The 18,736-nt window shown below is 31.4% G+C and overlaps 3 protein-coding genes across 3 annotated transcripts; 2 read left to right on the top strand and 1 right to left on the bottom strand.

Annotated features, from left to right (window-relative positions):
* The first annotated feature begins 8,693 nt into the window (after positions 1–8,693).
* On the top strand, positions 8,694–10,838 carry LOC104701933 (protein LAZY 4-like). Its single transcript, XM_010417697.2, has 6 exons — positions 8,694–9,086; positions 9,181–9,259; positions 9,442–10,034; positions 10,122–10,287; positions 10,378–10,446; positions 10,543–10,838. Exons 1-5 carry the CDS (start codon positions 9,081–9,083, stop codon positions 10,395–10,397), a joined length of 864 nt encoding a protein of 287 aa, XP_010415999.1. The 5' UTR covers positions 8,694–9,080; the 3' UTR covers positions 10,398–10,446; positions 10,543–10,838.
* A 730-nt stretch (positions 10,839–11,568) lies between these two features.
* LOC104701932 (uncharacterized) lies at positions 11,569–14,066 on the top strand. Its single transcript, XM_010417696.3, has 4 exons — positions 11,569–11,981; positions 12,253–13,267; positions 13,360–13,496; positions 13,653–14,066. Exons 1-4 carry the CDS (start codon positions 11,782–11,784, stop codon positions 13,834–13,836), a joined length of 1,536 nt encoding a protein of 511 aa, XP_010415998.1. The 5' UTR covers positions 11,569–11,781; the 3' UTR covers positions 13,837–14,066.
* Positions 14,067–14,198: 132 nt separating this feature from the next.
* On the bottom strand, positions 14,199–16,579 carry LOC104701930 (exocyst complex component EXO70A1). The gene has a single exon (XM_010417695.3). It carries the CDS (start codon positions 16,373–16,375, stop codon positions 14,483–14,485), a length of 1,893 nt encoding a protein of 630 aa, XP_010415997.1. The 5' UTR covers positions 16,376–16,579; the 3' UTR covers positions 14,199–14,482.
* Positions 16,580–18,736: the final 2,157 nt, after the last annotated feature.

Below are 18,736 nucleotides of genomic sequence, written 5' to 3'. Positions count from 1 at the left end.
TTTTTGTAACTATAAAAATATTAAAATAAAGAGATATATAATAGGTTATTTAATGTGTTCATAAATAAAATTTGTTGGTTGTAGTAAAGACTAAAGAGTATATTTTACAAGTAAAATATTTTTGTGTGTACAAATACATTTTTAGTGGTAATGTAGATAGTATATTTGTAAATGGATATACATTAGTGTATTATAGCAAAAAAAAACAACTATTTTCTATAACTAAACTTTATCTCTTTACTTTTATACATTGTTTTTACTTACGAAAAGAATTAAATATATATTCTTTGTTAAATTTCATTTTATTTTAATAACTTTGAACTCATCTACAACTATTTTCTTTAACTAAAAGTATATCTATTTACTTTTTTTTTTCAACAAAACAATAAATTAAAAGGAAATTTCTTGGTTAGTTGCCTAAGCCGGAGGGAAAGAGTTTACAAAAGAAACTTCAGAGATAAGAGAACATGAAGCACATACAAGATACTTCGCCTTCGTATTTGCCGCATGCGGGATCCATGAGATGAAGAATAGTGAGAAGGACTCCAGCGAGTTAAACTCATCGAGCAGGTTGGAGAAAGACGGGGAATCTTGGACTGCACCAGAGTGAGTAACTCAGCACAATCAGATTCAAAATGTTGACAAGTGATTCCTATAGCACATATCTGCTCCATGGCTCACAACAACTCTTCTAACTCCAAATGCAAGGGGAGAGGCTCCGTCTTAGACACGAGGTGAAAAACATGGACATGCGAAGACGGAGATGGAGCTGACATAAGCACCGTAAAAGAGAGAGCATCTTCCCAGGCTAACTTATCGCCCAAAGCCTTAGCAATTCTATCATTTGCCTCAATCTCTAAATCTTGAAAAACTTTTTTGTTTATGGCTTTCTAGATTGCCTATAAAATTCATGGTAATTGAAGAAGTTGATCAGAATCACCTTTTTGAGAGGCACCTTTCCAGAAAACAAAATCCAAATTCGATTATACTGACTCATATGTAAAACCCTTTGACGAGACCAGAGTCGGAGATAAATCTCAAACTTCACACGAGCGAAGACATTCAAAGAAAACATGATTAATAGTCTCAACCGCAGATTCGCACCTTTTACACCAAATGTCACATTGGATACCTTGGTGTATCTATTTACTTTTATAGATAGATTACTAAAATATTTACTTTATATTCTTTTAAATTTTATTTTATTTTAAAAAATCTAAACCCTCACATCGGGCGGGTCCTAATCTAGTATATATATATAGATGATAATATAGTAAATATATATATATACATTATCATATATATTTTACTATATATCTATATATATATATAAAGTAAATTAATCCTCAAACATGTACAATTTGAGTATTTCAGACAAAAAAAAAAAAAAGAGTCTAACAATTTTCATAGATGGTGGAACTTGTTTCTCACTAGTTTCGTATTGGTCATTACATCCTACTATATTAATTGAGAAATACAAATATGAAACTAACCTTAAATTATGTAAAAAAATTACATTCAATTGCATTAGAAAAATTTAATTAAGCTTAGTTAATTAATTAAATAAAAATAATTTATTAAAAACAAAAAGCTGACAGATCAAATATAAAAAAAATCTAGAAAAAAAAATATATTTTCCTCTCTAATAAATTATGGACGAAAATTACTAAATATATTTTTTAAAAATATAAAACAATCAGAATTTCAAAAACTAAGATTTTATATCCAAGTACACAGTATAATTATTTTTAATAACTAAATTTCAAATATTTTGTTAAGATTTCAAATTATGATTCTCCTATCATCTTTATTTTCTTTTATTTACAAATTGTTTGGAATTTTCATATAATACTTATGATTAGTAAAATGCAGAATTTTTTCTGCATATGTTGTGATTTGAATTTTTTAAAACAAATATATATTACTTAATCTAAAAAAGGTGTGTTTTAATTTCCACATTGGCATTGATAAAACAAAATTTATATAGATGATAATAAATAATTTTTTTTCCACAATTATAATATTAAAACTACTATTTCATATTTCACAAAATAATGATGCAAATACAATAAACAAACAATATAAAACTGTAATATATGTCAAAAAAATAAAATACTATAATATTATAAAATAATTAGTATTCAAAAAGACTAATAGATTTACAAAACAATTAATAAATATTATTTTAAACAAAATAACTTTTTTAAAAAAATATAACAATAATTTTTGTTATTATATTAGAATTATTTTTTTAAATGTTGATCCGTGCATAAAGCACGGAATATCTTCTAGCTATAATTAAAATTATTGTTTTAAACACACAGTCAGCCACATATTGTTTTTCTAGAAGAAAAAGAAAATACACTATTCAAATAAAAGTACAGTATTATTTTGTAGCAACCGTTTATTATATCAATCAAATATTTCATATAATACAATAATAACTTTTAATATGTAGGAAAACTTAGTATTTGAATTGAACCAATGCTACGTTTGTATTTACGACTAACCTATTATATTCTGTATCCTGAAAAAACAAAATCACACTTCCTACACGAATGACATGCTGACGAGCTGCATGACGATCAATTCATGTGTATTAGTACATTAGTACTATTTTCTGGGGTAGATTATATAGTACATTAGTACTTTAAGTAGTTTGATCAGTTGCATATATATTATTTCAGATGCCTTACACGTGTTCTGCTTAAAATCACAAAGACATCTCAAATGTTGTTAATCACGATTAGCAAATGTTTAAGGCAACGTATTAACCATATAAACCACACATTATTTCCAATAATGACTGTTTAAAGTGGTCCACACTCCTTTTCTCTCCCATTTTTTTTTTATACCAATGCACCATTTAGAGCCAAGTCGCCACAAACACTCCGATATGTTAATGTTTAATTTTAATTAATCTCGATTTTCTCTAAAGATACTGTTAGTAACTAATAATACAATCAAAGAGAAGAAGAAGGCAATAGAAGAAGATAAAGTAAGAACAAAGTTACATGGGGACAAATAAGATATGCATGTTTCCTCCAATGATGTTAATTAATTTGGTAACATGTAACGCTATATTATATTAACTAGGTATGGAGCCCGCGATATCGCTTGGAACTCATTTTAGTAAAATATTTATTACAAAAGTTCTTTAATTAAATTTATTTATTAAACAATTGAGATTTTTAAAATATTTAATAAAAATTTTAAAAACATATAATTTTTTTGAAAAATTCTTTATATTTTATTTGAAAAATATACTTTAAAAAATAATCTTACCTTCACATCTGATTAAATAAATAATTATCAATGCTACACAGTACACACATCAAATTAAACAAATTTTTACGATTAACTGCCATGAGATTACATTGCAGTCGTGTTATTTTGTTCGCTTTTATTCGTAACCTTTTGTTCGCATCTTTTCAATGTAACTTTTTATCTGTGTCTTTTCGTAGTAATTTTTCGTAAATATTTTTTAATTTTTGAAAAAATGAATAAATGCAATATACAGTCTTGTCTTCTCTTCTTAACCTTACAATCATATTTTTGTATATTTTATGAACCATTACAACTTGTTCTCTTGTTGTCAAATATGATATGTAAATGATTATATTTTTAAATTTATATCTTTTTGTTTTGTTTTAAATGATAAAATTATAAATACATTGTATAAGACACTATAAATTTCTTAAATAATCATATAATAAATTACAAATATTAAAAATGTTAATTGAGGACCATTCTTAATACTACATAATGCTTTGTTTAAATTCATTTAAATTAATTATTTTTATATTTTTTAGCATAACTCAAATATATTTCTATTTCCAAAATCAGTTTTACCTTCATAAAAAATGAATATTAATATTACTATTCAGTCAATCAGTAAGAAAATTACCAATCTTCTCAAATTTGCATATAACTAAACAGAAAATTATCACATATCTTATTTACTTGAATCAAAACTCAGTTATATATTCATATAAAAAAACAATATATCTATTTTTATAAAGACAGAATTGTAAATGAATATATAATACAAACAACTATCGTTTTATAGATGAAACATATTTCTATATAAAACAACCTATAGTCATTAAACATTTTGGCTATTATAATAGATTATATATATATATATAGTTAATCCAATATTGAATGTACTTACTACTTATTTTTCTCCGCCTAAGATGCTGGTTAATTATTCCGAGTCACACATAAATAAATAATATAATAAATATTAGAGGGGAACAATAATAGTAGAAACTTATAACAATAATATTTAGGTGTATGATGTAGCATCACAATGTGCGCGTCTAAGGAAGATGGTCGGCCCAGGACGATCGGGTTCATTGCTCTCACACACTCCTCTTTTTTTTTGGCAGTCAGAATCCAAAACCTTTTCAAACTTTTAAAATATTTCATATTCAGTATCTTTTGTTGTTAAGATTTCAATTTGATGTATTATGACTAGAACTAAATATACAAATTCTCTTAAAGAAGAAAAATGCAGTGAACAAAGCAGAAAAATGCAGAAAGATAAACGTTTATGATGCTAAAGAGAACAAAACATATGAAATAAGGACAAAGATATAATAGACTCACTGTTCAAGCATCCAGTAGCACCGCCTCTGGAAGTTCTCATTATCTTTTCCATGGGCGTAGTAACAATGTAACACATCAATGCTTCCTACCTGTATAAATTTAAACAATGTTACTACTCTCTAACAATGTAAAACCAAGCAAATTGGTTTCAATCTGCACAATATTTAGCGAGGAGACATGAATGGAAATATTAACCTTCAGCTTTTTTGATGTAGATAAGTCTTTGTCGTCAAGATAGTTTATTGGACAATCATCTCAACCGTCAATTTTTCTGTTGATCACCGATTTTCCATCTCCCAATAAACTGAATATTCCCAACAGTAGAAAATATAATAAAACGAATTTTAATACATTTTTATTTTTACCTTGATATTTCATAATCAGATATATATATATATATTTTTTAAAAATAGAAATATAGAAATCCATATTGTTTTCTATAATACAATTAGTTTTCTAATCAAAAAGCATGGAGTAGACAAATATATACTTGTGACAAAAAAAAAAAAAACCAAACATATACGAGCCAATATGCTCTCATTTTCTGAAAAACCAACTTGAACCACATTTTTTAACAGCTAAAACCAAAAATTTCGGTTTGGATTCATACCAATAGAATGATAATCCTCGATGAATAGATGGTTAAAGAGAGTATCTTAAGATTACTTAAACGAAAACAAAAAATATTTAAATATATTTTAGTATTGTAGACACAACCATAAATATCAAATTTACCAAAAAATTGCAGCGGTTCATAAGATAAATCAAAAATTTTAATTGTTCATTAAATAAACAAAATTTGTTGTGGTGTAATTAAAAGGTTGCAACAATTGATTTAAATATATTTTAGTTATTTAAAACTAATAAATAATAATTTATTAATAGTTTATCTAAGTAATGTGATCTTAAATATTAATTATACTAATATTGTAATGGTTCAATTAAAATGGCTAAAATATATTTTTAATATATTAAAATTAATAATTTATGAAGATGTATACCTAGAGACTGAATATAATTAAATATTACAACTATTAACAAAATATATCAAAGTGCAATAAATTTTTCACAGTGATGAAACGTCATTTCTAACAAATTCTCTTATAACTATTACAAATATATATAAAAAATTGAATACAATGATGATAAGTTATTTATATATAGATTTCTAAAAATGTGAACATTTGAATAGACACAACTGTTTGTAAAAGACACAACTCTATATTCAACAGACGCTACTTTTGAGAGAGATGCAACTGTAAAAAAATTTATGTCAAAAATATAAAATTCTCTTTTAACTAATACAAATATAAAGAAAATTTGAATAGAATGATGAGAAGTTATTTATATATAGATTTCTAAAGATGTGAACATTTGAATAGACACAACTTTTGTAAAAGACACAACTCTATATTCAATAGATGCAACTTTTGAGAGAGACGCAACTTGTGAGAGAGACACAACTTTTGAGAGAGACGCAACTGTAAAAAAATTCTATCAAAAATATAAAGTAAAGAAAATTTGAATACAATGATGAGAAGTCACTTATATATAAATTTATAAAGATGTGAACATTTGAATAGACACAACTGTTTGTAAGAGACATAACTGTACATTTAACAGACACAACTTTTTAGAGAGATGCAATCGTTGAAATTTTCTATCAAAAAAATATATATACATATTTTACGAAAATGTATGGCGAAAAATCACAACTGTTGTTGGCATTTATTGAGATTGTTGTTATTATATATAATTACATATATAATTGTATTAGAATTACCAAAATCGATGCATAGAAAGTATATTAGAATCTGTAACTGACACGAATGATACTAGTATGTCACATATACTCATGTATTTGAATATAACATACATAGTCTTTAGAATACGTATACAGTTTGAACTTTGAACATAAACTATGTTATATATCAAGGAAATAAATCTACAAATAAATTAGTATAATAGCTCAAGAGAGTTTGTTCACTTCTTTGGCTACTGGCTAGTAGTGGCTAGAGTATGTACCAAACTGATATATAGTAGCCGTTGAAAGTCAACCCGACCCCTTCGGGAAAAGGGTTGCATTTGGACCCTTTTTAGTATTATGATACGTCTTCGTCTCAAAATTTATCTTTAGAAGTTACTATATGTTTCTTTTTTTCTTCTTTTTTTTTCTTTTTTTTTGTAAAAGAAGTTAGTATATGCTTATTTTTTACAAGAGTAGGCAAACTAGAAAAAAATTAGTCTCATACTGATTAATTTTGAAAAAGTTGACCAAAATAGAAGAAAATATATAGTATTGTCTTACGTACGATATTATATGCATAAATGCATACCACATGCAATTTTAAGAAACAGGCTACCAGACGATATAAATAATAATAAGATGTTCTTTATTTATTTATTTAACACATTGTGTAAATTTAAAATTTTAGTTTTTCATCCTTCATAATTAATATTTTAGCTTTTCGCCTAAAATAAATAAATAACTTTAAGTTTTTTCATTTGTAATATAATTCGAACCCATTTTTCTTCAAAAGTAGTTTTTTTTCTTTTTATATTTCCTTAAAAACATTTTCTAGTTTTTGTAAAACTTAATTAAATAAGTTCGATTTAAAAGACAAGTGGACAAGGCAAGGGCAGACACGACGTGGCGAATGTCGATTGGACCTGAGTTCACGTCATTGGGAGTGGTGCGGTGGGCTCAACTCTCCGACGATAAAGCGAGTCTGCTTTTTATTGCTTTCCTTTTGTCTCCTTCGTTTTTTTTTCTCTCCCTTTTATTTACATCACTCTAATTAAGAAACCATGAAATTATATAGAGAAAAAGAAAACTAATTGTTAAGAAAATCCATTTAACTTAACTTTATAATGGCAATTTTCTAATCACTGTCAATATCAACTATTACTACTCAGTAGTCTTTATGTGACTGATAAAGTTATACTAAATCGGTAAATCCTATGAATCTTTCCATAATGGTGTAGGTTTCAATAAAATCTACTAACTTTGTCAAAACAATAAAATTCGCCCGCCATATATTTTTCTATTTTAATTTGTTGATGTGAATGTGTATCATTCACTGGATCGAGAAAAAAAAAAAAAAAATTGTATCGGCTACAGTTTATGTTATTGTTAACAATCAAACGGTTTAGTGTAGTCAAACCATTACATCAAAGTCGATAGATGTTCGATGTGCACAACCTTGGTCGAGAAAAAAAAAAAGAGTTTTTACGTGGCCATTATAACATTCGGGACTGGTATAAGTTTCACATGGCTTTGTAATACTAACGTGGCACCATGGAAAGTCTGATATATCGATGATTAGATCAAAATGCGTTACACGCCCACAACTTATGATTCAATTATTTGATGGAAAATATTAGATAAAATGTACAGAGAGATGAGAAATAGAGGGTAAGGGGACAATGGCATGCGTTCCTTCGTGGGGTTTGCTTTTATAAATTTCTATCTTTCTTTCTGTCTCTTTCCATCTTAGATTTTTCTGAAATGCTCTAGAATTCGATATTAGCCTTACAATGAACCTTAATAACACGTTTCACACTCAGAGGTCACAAATTGAAACAATGTTTCATAAACATTTTTTTGACGTTTGATTTGTACGGTAAGACATTTTGAAAGCTATTTTTGAAAACTTTCAATTTCCAATATATTCTTTTCAATAGTACACAATTATTCTTCATTACCTTTATTATAATTTTTTATCATCTTACAAGGACAATTTCAATAAAAAATGAAAATTTCCACGAAAATCACATACAAATAAACGAAATGTGTAGAATCCTCTATACCTTCGTGTCAGCATAGTAACCATTCAATAAGGAGGCAAATGGTTTCTAGGGATTCAATATATTTTTCATCTCCTTTTATAGATAGTCGAAAAATGGTAAAAAGAGATTTAGTTTGAGACTATTTGTTGAAACGAAGTGCCGTTATATGATTCGTGATCAAAGCCGTGACGTTCTCTACGATGCAAAACTAATATTTTTTTTATTATAATGCTCCGTTAAATTAATTAAGCTACAATACAATTAATTAAATACACACAGAAGAATGTTTCTTTGGACCTCGATCGTTTGCATGGGGACATGTGCGCCAATATGAGTCGTACGTGGTGAGTGAGCTGTATGAAGTATGAACTATAAAGAAGACTAGTGTGAGTAAAGGGGTTCATATATCTGAACACAAGTTAACCAAAACCAACCAACTCGGAAATTTTTCTTTTTTTTAGAGAGAAACCTTTTTTCATCGTCTTCCTTAGTTCTTTCACTTTTGAAGAAGTGAATCTGGACGAATAAGGCCGTCATATATTGGAACTTGAACCATCAAATTCATCAAAAGATTTTTAAAGAATCTTAATTCTTTTGATTTCTACTTGTATTTAAGCCTTCTTGATTCACTACCATAAACCGGATTATTTCAACTCTTTTTTTTCTTCTGTCATTGAGACATGAAGGTAATTCGTTTAATCACTCATATGAATTTGTTCCTATTTCTCAAAAATAGTGTAACATGATTACTCATATAAGGTATTCTTTTGTCTTTTTCAGTTCTTCGGGTGGATGCAAAACAAGCTACATGGGAAGCAAGGGATTACTCATAGACCAAGCATATCCTCTACTTCTTCTCGTAAGTTCAAGATTACACTAATTAACTAGATTCTGTTGTCTACTTATTCGTCGAGAACAAAAATTTTGATTACCAAAGTTGCTGTCTACTTGGGACATGTGCAAAGCAAAAATACTCCTCCCAGCATTCTCCTTTCCATTGATTGGCTCTCTCATAGTTTTCTTTTGTTTTATGTAAAAAAGATCAACCGAGAGAGGAGTTTAGCGATTGGCCTCACGGGTTACTAGCGATCGGAACATTCGGTAACAAAGAGCCGCAACCGCAAAAACTTGATCAAGAAGTGATTCAAGAAGAGACTGTGTCTAACGTGCACGTGGAAGATCAAACACAAGATAGAGATCAAGATCTTTCTTCCTCCGATAATCTAGAAGAAGAGTTCACTCCTGAGGAAGTTGGGAAACTACAGAAGGAGCTGACGAAGCTCTTGACGAGGAGGAGCAAGAAGACGAAATCTGATGTGAATAGAGAATTGGCAAATCTTCCTTTGGATAGATTCTTGAATTGTCCTTCGAGTCTTGAGGTCGATAGAAGAATCAGCAATGCCCTTTGTTCTGATGAGAATGAAGAAGACATTGAGCGTACGATCAGTGTTATCTTAGGAAGATGCAAAGCGATTTCGACAGAGAGCAAAAACAAGACGAAGAAGAGTAAGAAAGATTTGAGCAAAATCTCTGTTTCTCATCTCCTCAAGAAGATGTTTGTATGTACAGACGGTTTCTCCCCCGTCCCTAACCCTAGCTTGAGAGACACGTTTCAAGAATCGAGAATGGAGAAGGTATTGCGCCCTAATTAAAGTTCATAACACACAAATTTCAATATAACTACATTTTCCATCACTGATTATTTACACTGTATGATACAGTTGCTGAGAATGATGCTACACAAGAAGATTAACACTCAAACTTCCTCGAAGCAAACATCAACGAAGAAAAACTTGCAAGACAAGCAACGACTTTCTTTGAAGAATGAAGAAGAAGAAGGAAGAAGTAGTAACGATGGTGGTAAATGGGTCAAAACAGATTCTGATTGTGAGTTTCAGATCTTTTGATTTATTTTTTTTTTAATAAACTTGAATAAAAACATGAACTGATTCGATTTTTTTTTTACTTCTTCTGTAGTCATTGTTCTTGAGATATGAATATTTTGATCCACTTTTGCCTTTTTCATGTTCTTACAAGAAAGTACAGGTAATATTTAAACCAGACAATACAATCTTACATTTTCAGTTGCTTTGCCTATAGAACTGTATCTGATATTGGATTTGATGTGTTTTTTATTTTCAGATAATCTTCAATGAGATCAAGACAAGAAATGATCAATCAATCAATTTTATTTTCTTTCTGATGAAAGTTTTTGGGTAATCCGCAAGAGCCCATGAATCCTTTTTTTTTTTGGCATGGTTGGGTCAGTAAAACCAAACATGTTTTGGGAACTTAAACATCAGACAGTACATGAGATATTTGTATGCATGCATACATGTGTGTATATGTGAAGATAGATATGTAATGTACACATACATGTATGTAATTGTGTATTTTGAGGTGAATAACCTTAGTTTATATACATCGTCTTTTTAACACTCTTTTTTTTTTTTTTTTTTTTTTTCCTTCAGTCATTTTTACATGTTTTTTCTTCTTTATAATTTACTTGTAACACACAAAACTATTCAGATTAATAATACTTTTGTCTTAGCCTTGTAACTATTACTATTATTATCATTTTGTAATATTTTCTAGGAATATCACTGAGATTTTTGAATATCCATAATTAGAATCTGGAAGTATAATTAATTAAATAAGTAATAAAACAGCATAATATATAAAATAAAGACTAAATTGGAATATTACATAAATGAAAAACATCAACTGAATAAATTTTTATGTGACAGATTTGAATCAAGATATTCAAAATTGAAAATGACTAATTTTGTTCACTAAGACTATAACTTTCTCATTCGAATGCAAATATCATAAATAATACTACTATAGTACTTCTCAAGTCTTCAATATACTATTGTTTACACTGTTTATACAAAATTTTGTTGGTTTTTGGATTAACAACATACGAATTGCACTTTAATAGACAACATGTGATGTGTGCTTGTCTATTCCTGATCTCAAAAAGAAAAAAAGAAAAAAAAACCCACACAACATATATATATTTGGTGCTATTCTTAGAACTGGTCTGCCTAAAAATAAAAGTGCAATTCAGTTTACATGGACCATATGTCACATTATATTTGATGGGCTCACGAAGGCCCATCCTAAGATTGAACAAACATATCAGCTACTAAAATACATGACACTCTGACTAGAGTGGAGGGTTCACTAGTCCAACTACACACACACTTTCGTAGTAGAACCTTCCAACATCTGGAGAAGGATCAAGGAGCAACCTTTTACCAGCCGTCCGATCGACCGACCCATTGGACACATCTCAGCTCTCTCACTGACTTCTTCAGTCAGTATTTCTTCTCTTTCTCTTCTCTTTCTTCAGATCTCTGCGAGAAATTGGGGTTAACAATGTTGCTCCACCTTCGTCTTTTACTTCTGCTATGTCTGACCTCTTCTTTGAAAGTCCAAGCGTCGGTGCATGAGTACCGCAGCGAGAGATTCATGTCTAAAGGCAACGCCTTTGTCTTCCATGGTGGCAGTGAAGGCATCTACTCCTCTTCTCCTTCCGATAACTTCACTTCCGACTCCGATTCCGTTTCCTTTATCCGGTAATTCATGAGTCAAAAAGTTTCTTCTTTTTGAATCTACTTAGGATCTGATTTGCTAATCAGACTTCATTTAGGGTAATGTTCTTCAATTGGGTCACTCACTATTAGTTGCAAAATTGTTACTTTACGGCGTTAGAGATCTTGTAGATATAAACAAGTAGTTTTCAAGCTGATTCAGTTCTTTTGAGTAACTACCTTTAGCTGTGTTCTCCTGTTAAAGTTTCTTATTTTGAAACTCTATGTTTTGTTTGTGGTGCAATGCTATTGACAGGTTTGAGAAGATCAAGTTTCAGAGGCCTGGGGAAGTGTCTAACAGATCCTCATTACCTATCCACGCTGTGTTGTTTGAAGTAGAGGACAGGGAAAACATCGGAGGATCAGCTTATGGTGGGCAAAGAGCTGTGTGTTGCACATCTGATCTGGCGAAACTCGGTGTTTGCTCACACGGAGATGTCATTTACCGTCCTTCTGCTAAAGATTCTGGTTGGCCACAAGTGTTTGGTGTTTCAATTGCTGAGAATGAGTTGTCTGTTACGCTGCCAACAAGATCGATACAGGTCACTAAGACTGGGATGTACAACCTCTACTTCATTCATTGTGATTCTGATCTCAAGGATTTGCTTGTTGAAGGGAAAACCATTTGGAAAAATCCTACCGGATACCTACCCGGTAGAATGGCTCCGTTGATGTACTTTTACGGTTTCATGTCGCTTGCTTTTGTGTTGCTTGGCATCTTCTGGTTCTCACAGTGTGCTAGATTCTGGAGAGAAGTGCTTCCGTTGCAGAATTGCTTAACTCTGGTGATTACATTAGGGATGTGTGAGATGGCACTTTGGTATTTCGACTACGCTGAATTCAACGAGACTGGGATCAGACCAACCGTGATCACCATCTGGGCAGTCACTTTTGGTTCCATCAAGCGTACAAGTGCTCGTATTATCATCCTGATGGTTTCAATGGGCTATGGTGTTGTGAGACCTACGCTTGGGGGGTTTACATCAAAGGTTATCATGCTTGGGGTCACCTTCTTTGTTGCGTCTGAAATTCTTGAGCTGATGGAAAATGTTGGTGCTGTCAGCGATCTCTCAGGGAAAGCTAGACTGTTTTTCGTTCTTCCTGTTGCGATATTGGATGCTTTCTTCATCATATGGATATTCAAATCACTCTCTGCTACGTTCAAGAAGCTTCAGACCAGAAGGTTGTTGGTCAAGTTGGATATATATAGGAAGTTCACAAATGCTTTGGCTGTAGCCATTTTGGTTTCCTTGGGTTGGATTTGCTACGAGGTAAAATAACAAACAACTCTCGGTAGCTGAAGAAGCATTGTTCAAATCAAAAATCAAGATAAGATTTGTTCTAATGCTTTTCTCTTTGGCAGCTTTATTTCAAGTCGAAGGATGTTTACAACGAACATTGGCAAAACGCTTGGATCATCCCGGCCTTCTGGCAACTTCTCTCCTTTTCTCTCCTAATTGTTATCTGTTCTCTCTGGGCTCCATCTCAAAATTCGACCAGGTAACGCCATATCCAAGAAGCACATTAGAAAATGCAATATGAAGTTTGATGTTAGTCGGTTGTTATCAATAGTAACTGAGCGCAAATGTAAATTAATCTGCAGATTAGCTAATAAAACCATGTCTAATTGTTTTTACCGTCTTTATCTACATATAGGTACGCCTTCTCTGGATCTTCTGGAGATACAAGCGCGGAGTTTGAGAAGGACGATTACACGCTAACCCTCATTAAACCATCTCCCATTCCTTCTCACGAAGTCAAGAACCTCGCAGAAACCAGACCTTTAGAAGCTGACGAAGGAGAAGCAGAAAAAGATTTGGAGGAAGATAAGAGGGATTAAAATAGTAAAGACAATAGCCACAACCATCTATTTGACACTTCTTTCTCTTTATCAAACACCTCAATTTTACTACATGTATTCTTTTAGGTGACTTGAGTTTAGTTTGTACAATACAAAGGGCAAGAGACCAAATCAGCCTTAGTCTTCGGTGTTGTAGTGTTAGTTTGTGTGCCCTGTTTTTGTCACAATGTAATGTTTCCTATGTTGCTTTATACATTAAAGTTAGTCTATGACAAGGGTGGAGATATCTCTTTCTTATGTTGCATTATACATTTTTCTTGTATCCTATGCGTAAGTCTATGACAAGGGTGGATCAAGCCGAAATCAAAAACACAGCAAATAAGTGTAAAAGGGATATGACATTGACACCAAACAACTTTCATCATATGAACAAAAAAAGATTTTAAGCTATGAATTTGGCAAGTATACCAAACATATACATTATAAAGTTCATACAACATTACAACTCATGAATCTGAAAAATTTTAAAATCAAAGTCGTATCATCATCATCATCATTTCTTGCTCGGTTTTTGGCTCTCCCGCAGAGAACCCGAATTGCGAAAAGAATTCAAAGAATCTGTCTCCGTAAAAAAAAAAAAAAAACTCTAAAACTTGAAGCAGAAAAAAATAAATACTTATCTCTCTCACTCGGATCGTCTTCTCAGATGCTGAGTTGCTGAATACCCCTCAAACAAGTCAAGAACCTCAGTCTCTAGATCTTCGACTGAGATCTTGATGTAATTCTCCGGATTTTTCCCGCTCTCTATATGACTCCTGAACCGCCCAAGAAACGATCTGTAAGCCGGACTAAGCTTCTCCAATATCGAGATCTTCAACTCTTCCCTCAGCTGAGAGTCAGGAACCAACCATTGTGATTGAACCCTATGAACTTCCTCAAACAAAGCATTAAACGATTTAAACCTCTCTCTCAACGCACTTCTCGAAACACCTGATGAGAAACTTCCTTTGGTATGCAACCCTTCATCTCTCAAACAATACAAAACTTTCACCCAAGCAGCTCTTTGGTAATACGTCGCAGCTTGCCTAAACTTACCCGTTAGCTTTCTCAAGTAAAGATCTCCGATCATTTCCCGTAGCTCCGGGGACCCTTTAATCTTCTGGACAATGTAGTGTGCGTTGTTCATGATAAAGAGATGCGACAAAGCTGCGTTCTTGTAGTACTTTGATTTGCCTTCAAGATTGAATTGCAAAATCACGATGATCCAAATCAAATGAAGTGCCAATGGACCTTTGTTGTTCTCTAACTCGGAGAAATCAAAATCAGGTGTGTTTGAATCCGTAGCGTTCCTCGATGGCTTTGACATGATGAGATCGATCAAAGTTGGTCTATACTCTGAGATCAAGCTAATGTAGTTCATCACGTACCTCGTCAACGGATGTATCGTACCTCCAGGAACAGGAACTCTAGAAGGTTCACGGAGCACAGCGTTTTCGAATTCCGATAATATCCCTCTCGCCGCTTCCGCCAACCTCGACAATATCTCCGCCGCCTGAACCCTAATCGAATCAGAAGATTTCAGATCGAAGACCGATTCAATATCCGGCAAAAGCTCAATCAAAGCGTCGTGCAGATCAAGGATCTTGAAAAGCTTCTCCGGCGATCTCCGGCTGATACTAATCGCCTCCGCGAAATTGAAAAGCTGAATCGCCGGACCTTTGACTGTCTCCATGAAACAAGCCTCGTGGATGTTAACAGCTCCGACGCTTTCGAAAACATGCTCACAGAGCAATTTCTCGCTCGCGAACACGACTCTCACACAGATCTTAGCAGCTCGGATCCAACGGCGGATCTTCTGCTCAAGCGCTTCCCAATTCAGCCTCTGAACATCTCCGATGCTGAGTTTCTCGATCCCTAACCGCCGGAAACTCGAATCGACGGCGGATTTGCGAACACTGCCGTAAACTTGAATACACTCACGGAGATAACCGGCGGAGACCATACGGCGAGCAATCCAGCTCAGGTGAACGACGGATTCAATCGGAATCAGCTCGATCTCGCGTATACTACTAGTAGATCTACTGTAACTACCTCTTCCGGTTGGTAACCGAACCGCCGCTGAACCGGTGATAGCACTCGAACTGGATCGTTTCAGAAGATCCGTTTCTTCTTCCTCCTGGTCATCGTCCTCGTTACCATTGTTACTACTGGTTCCATCTTCGTCAACCTCAAGCTGAGAGGAAGAAGAAGAAGAAGAGGAAGAAGACAACATTAGAGAATCGGAGTTGATCGGAGAGCTATGACAAACGAGGATGTTCCTGAACTCGTCTTCGAGACGAGCCATGGCGATCTGGATAACTGAGTTAGCTCGGTTCTCGATGTCTCCGGCGGAAGATGATACGATTTTTTGGATTTCGTCGACGGCGTTGAGGTAAAGCTTGACTTCGTTTGGATCGTTGAAGATCATCTTCTCTCTTGCTTCTTCGGACGCTGTTGCGTCCCATCGGATGATCACTTTCTCCGCTGATTCGAAACCGGAAACTGAACAGTCTTCGACTCCGGCGTGAGTTTGTTCCATTGTTTCATGCGAATGACAACACACAGAGGAAGAAGAAGAAGAAGAAGAAGAAGAAGAAGAAGAGAGACAGAACACAAAAAGTGTCACAACAATAGAGAGAGTTAGTTCTTCTTTCTTTCTTATGATGGAGACTTTTGAAAAAACAATAAAAATGAAAAGCAACAGTATAAATAATTTTTATACTATGTTTTTAAGTAAATTACATCCAAAGTTTTTGTTTTTTTATTTAGATGCTTTTAACAGCTATTTTAACCGATGGAAAGCGCCTTTTTCAAGTTAAATGGAACGTTTTGATTTATACAATCCGAAAAAGAGTTTTTAAAAAAATATATAGTATTAATTTTTTTTCAAAAAATGATATAAAAGTACTAATAAACTTTAAACTTTCAAAAATAAATCTTAAATTTACTCTAAAAACTAAACCTAAACCCCAAATTTCAGTTTCTAGAATTTCAAAATTATTATAAAGTTTGTGGTATTTTTTAGAGTAAATATTTAGTAATAGTATTTTTTTTTAATTAATAAGAATCTTTTTGAAACAAAAATTAGTTCACCAGTATTTAAAGGTATTTTTAAAATATTATAGAAGAAAAGTTAGAAAATTTTGTTGATCTCAAATTTACTAGTTATCATAGTAAAAGTTATACATTGCATTGGATTAGTTTATCTTACCATTCGAATTCTATATAAATTTTTTATTAGCCATTTAATCAGGGATAAACAAAAAAAAGAGAGAAAATAAAAAGTGTTGTTAAATAAAGGGAAGAAGAATAAAAAAAAATGAAGGAAGTCAACTATTCGACTGCTACAATGGGCCGACATTCACGTGCTTGCACCCGATTTCCCATGCATTATGCCTTTTTTAAAGATTCACGGTGACATCTCTCTTATTTTTTCATTTTAATAACTTTCTCAACAAAATAGATATTCCTCCTATTTTTCATTTTCATTTTTAAAAGAAAATTGTAAACGTTAATACTACTACTAGTACTATTAATTTCCTTTTTAATGATAAAAAATCAAATAGTACTGCTATATTAGTATAATTTTATTTGCTCTTAGGTGGATTGGATATTATAAGATCATTCAAACAGTGCCCTGCTTACACTTGGGCAAAAAGAGCAAATGCCCACAGCCACACACAAAAAAAAAAAATTTATGTCATATCTATACTATGAACCATACGTCCACATAGGATTTAAAATCTCCAATTATAATTAGATATATCACTAATTAATATTTTTTAAAATTTTAAGAGTTTTCTATATTAAAAATTATTTTAAACAACCTATCATAATTTGACATAGCATGCATTAATATTTTTTAATTTTTCAGAAATTTTTAGAAAAAAGAAAATTTTAAATTTATGGAAATAAAAAAACTAAGCACAATATCCCACATCGGCTAGAAATTTTTTAGACAATGGTTCAGAACCAGTATAAATAAGACTAATATGCTTCCAACAACGAATGAGCATAAAAACTTGATTTATCAGGCGTCCAAGTTTAAAAGTTTTATTTGGTTTGATCTGGTTTTTTATTTGATCAAATTAAAACTTTAAACAGTTTCAAAAAAAAAATTATAATATTTAAAAAAATTAAAAGTTTAAATATTATAAATATTGAAACTTTTAGAAGTTTTTTGCTTTTAAAAACTTTTTAAATATTATAAGTTTTAAATTTTAAAATTTTAAAATATTATAAATATTGAAAAATTTTAAAAGGTTCAAATTTTATATTTCGAAACCTTTTAAAAGTTTAAAATATTATAAATATTGATGCAAAACATAAATTATCTTATTTATCTACATTTGTGATTTTTATTTCTTATGAGCTGTAAAACATATTTTTGTATATGATTTTAGAGATGAGTTGATATTTCTTTCATTAATTTTTTATTTTTGAGTCTAAGGAAGAAGGATTGACATCGCAAGACCTTAATTTGATGTTTGAGTCAAATTTTAAGGTTTAAAGAAGAAAGATGGACGACAAACACAAATGTTTTATTAGCTATACATAGGCATGACCAGGGTTACAGTTATCACGGTTAAGGTTTATTAACCATCAGTTATGGTTAGAAATTTTTGTAACCTTAACCAGAACCGTTTAACAAACGGTTAAACGGTTACGTTTAAATACGGTTACGGTTCAAGCAGTTACTGTTATACACGGTTACAGTTATTTGATAATATGATATGGTTGATATTATTTGATGATATAATATAATTGATATTATTTATTTATAATTAATATGTTTTTATAGTGTACTCATATTTCTATATATCATATGATTCATATTAAATAAATAATTATTAGTATATTTTATTATGTTTTTAAAATATTATAAATCAAGTAAGGATTT

The sequence above is a fragment of the Camelina sativa genome, chromosome 7, assembly GCF_030686135.1.
Source record: "Camelina sativa cultivar CO46 ecotype springtype chromosome 7, ASM3068613v1".
Classification (NCBI taxonomy): Eukaryota; Viridiplantae; Streptophyta; class Magnoliopsida; order Brassicales; family Brassicaceae; genus Camelina; species Camelina sativa.
The sequence above is the reverse complement of the archived record's forward strand: the minus strand, read 5'-3'. Positions and strand labels throughout refer to the sequence as shown.

Excerpts from the sequence above, each read along its gene's own strand:
- LOC104701933 (XM_010417697.2), top strand. Across the intron at positions 9,260-9,441 it reads CATATCCTCTACTTCTTCTC|ATCAACCGAGAGAGGAGTTT; the intron begins GTAAGTTCAAGA and ends TATGTAAAAAAG. Across the intron at positions 10,288-10,377 it reads GGTCAAAACAGATTCTGATT|TCATTGTTCTTGAGATATGA; the intron begins GTGAGTTTCAGA and ends CTTCTTCTGTAG.
- LOC104701932 (XM_010417696.3), top strand. The coding sequence starts at position 11,782 with ATGTTGCTCCACCTTCGTCTTTTACTTCTGCTATGTCTGACCTCTTCT. Across the intron at positions 11,982-12,252 it reads GATTCCGTTTCCTTTATCCG|GTTTGAGAAGATCAAGTTTC; the intron begins GTAATTCATGAG and ends TGCTATTGACAG. Across the intron at positions 13,268-13,359 it reads TGGGTTGGATTTGCTACGAG|CTTTATTTCAAGTCGAAGGA; the intron begins GTAAAATAACAA and ends TCTCTTTGGCAG.
- LOC104701930 (XM_010417695.3), bottom strand. The coding sequence starts at position 16,375 with ATGGAACAAACTCACGCCGGAGTCGAAGACTGTTCAGTTTCCGGTTTC.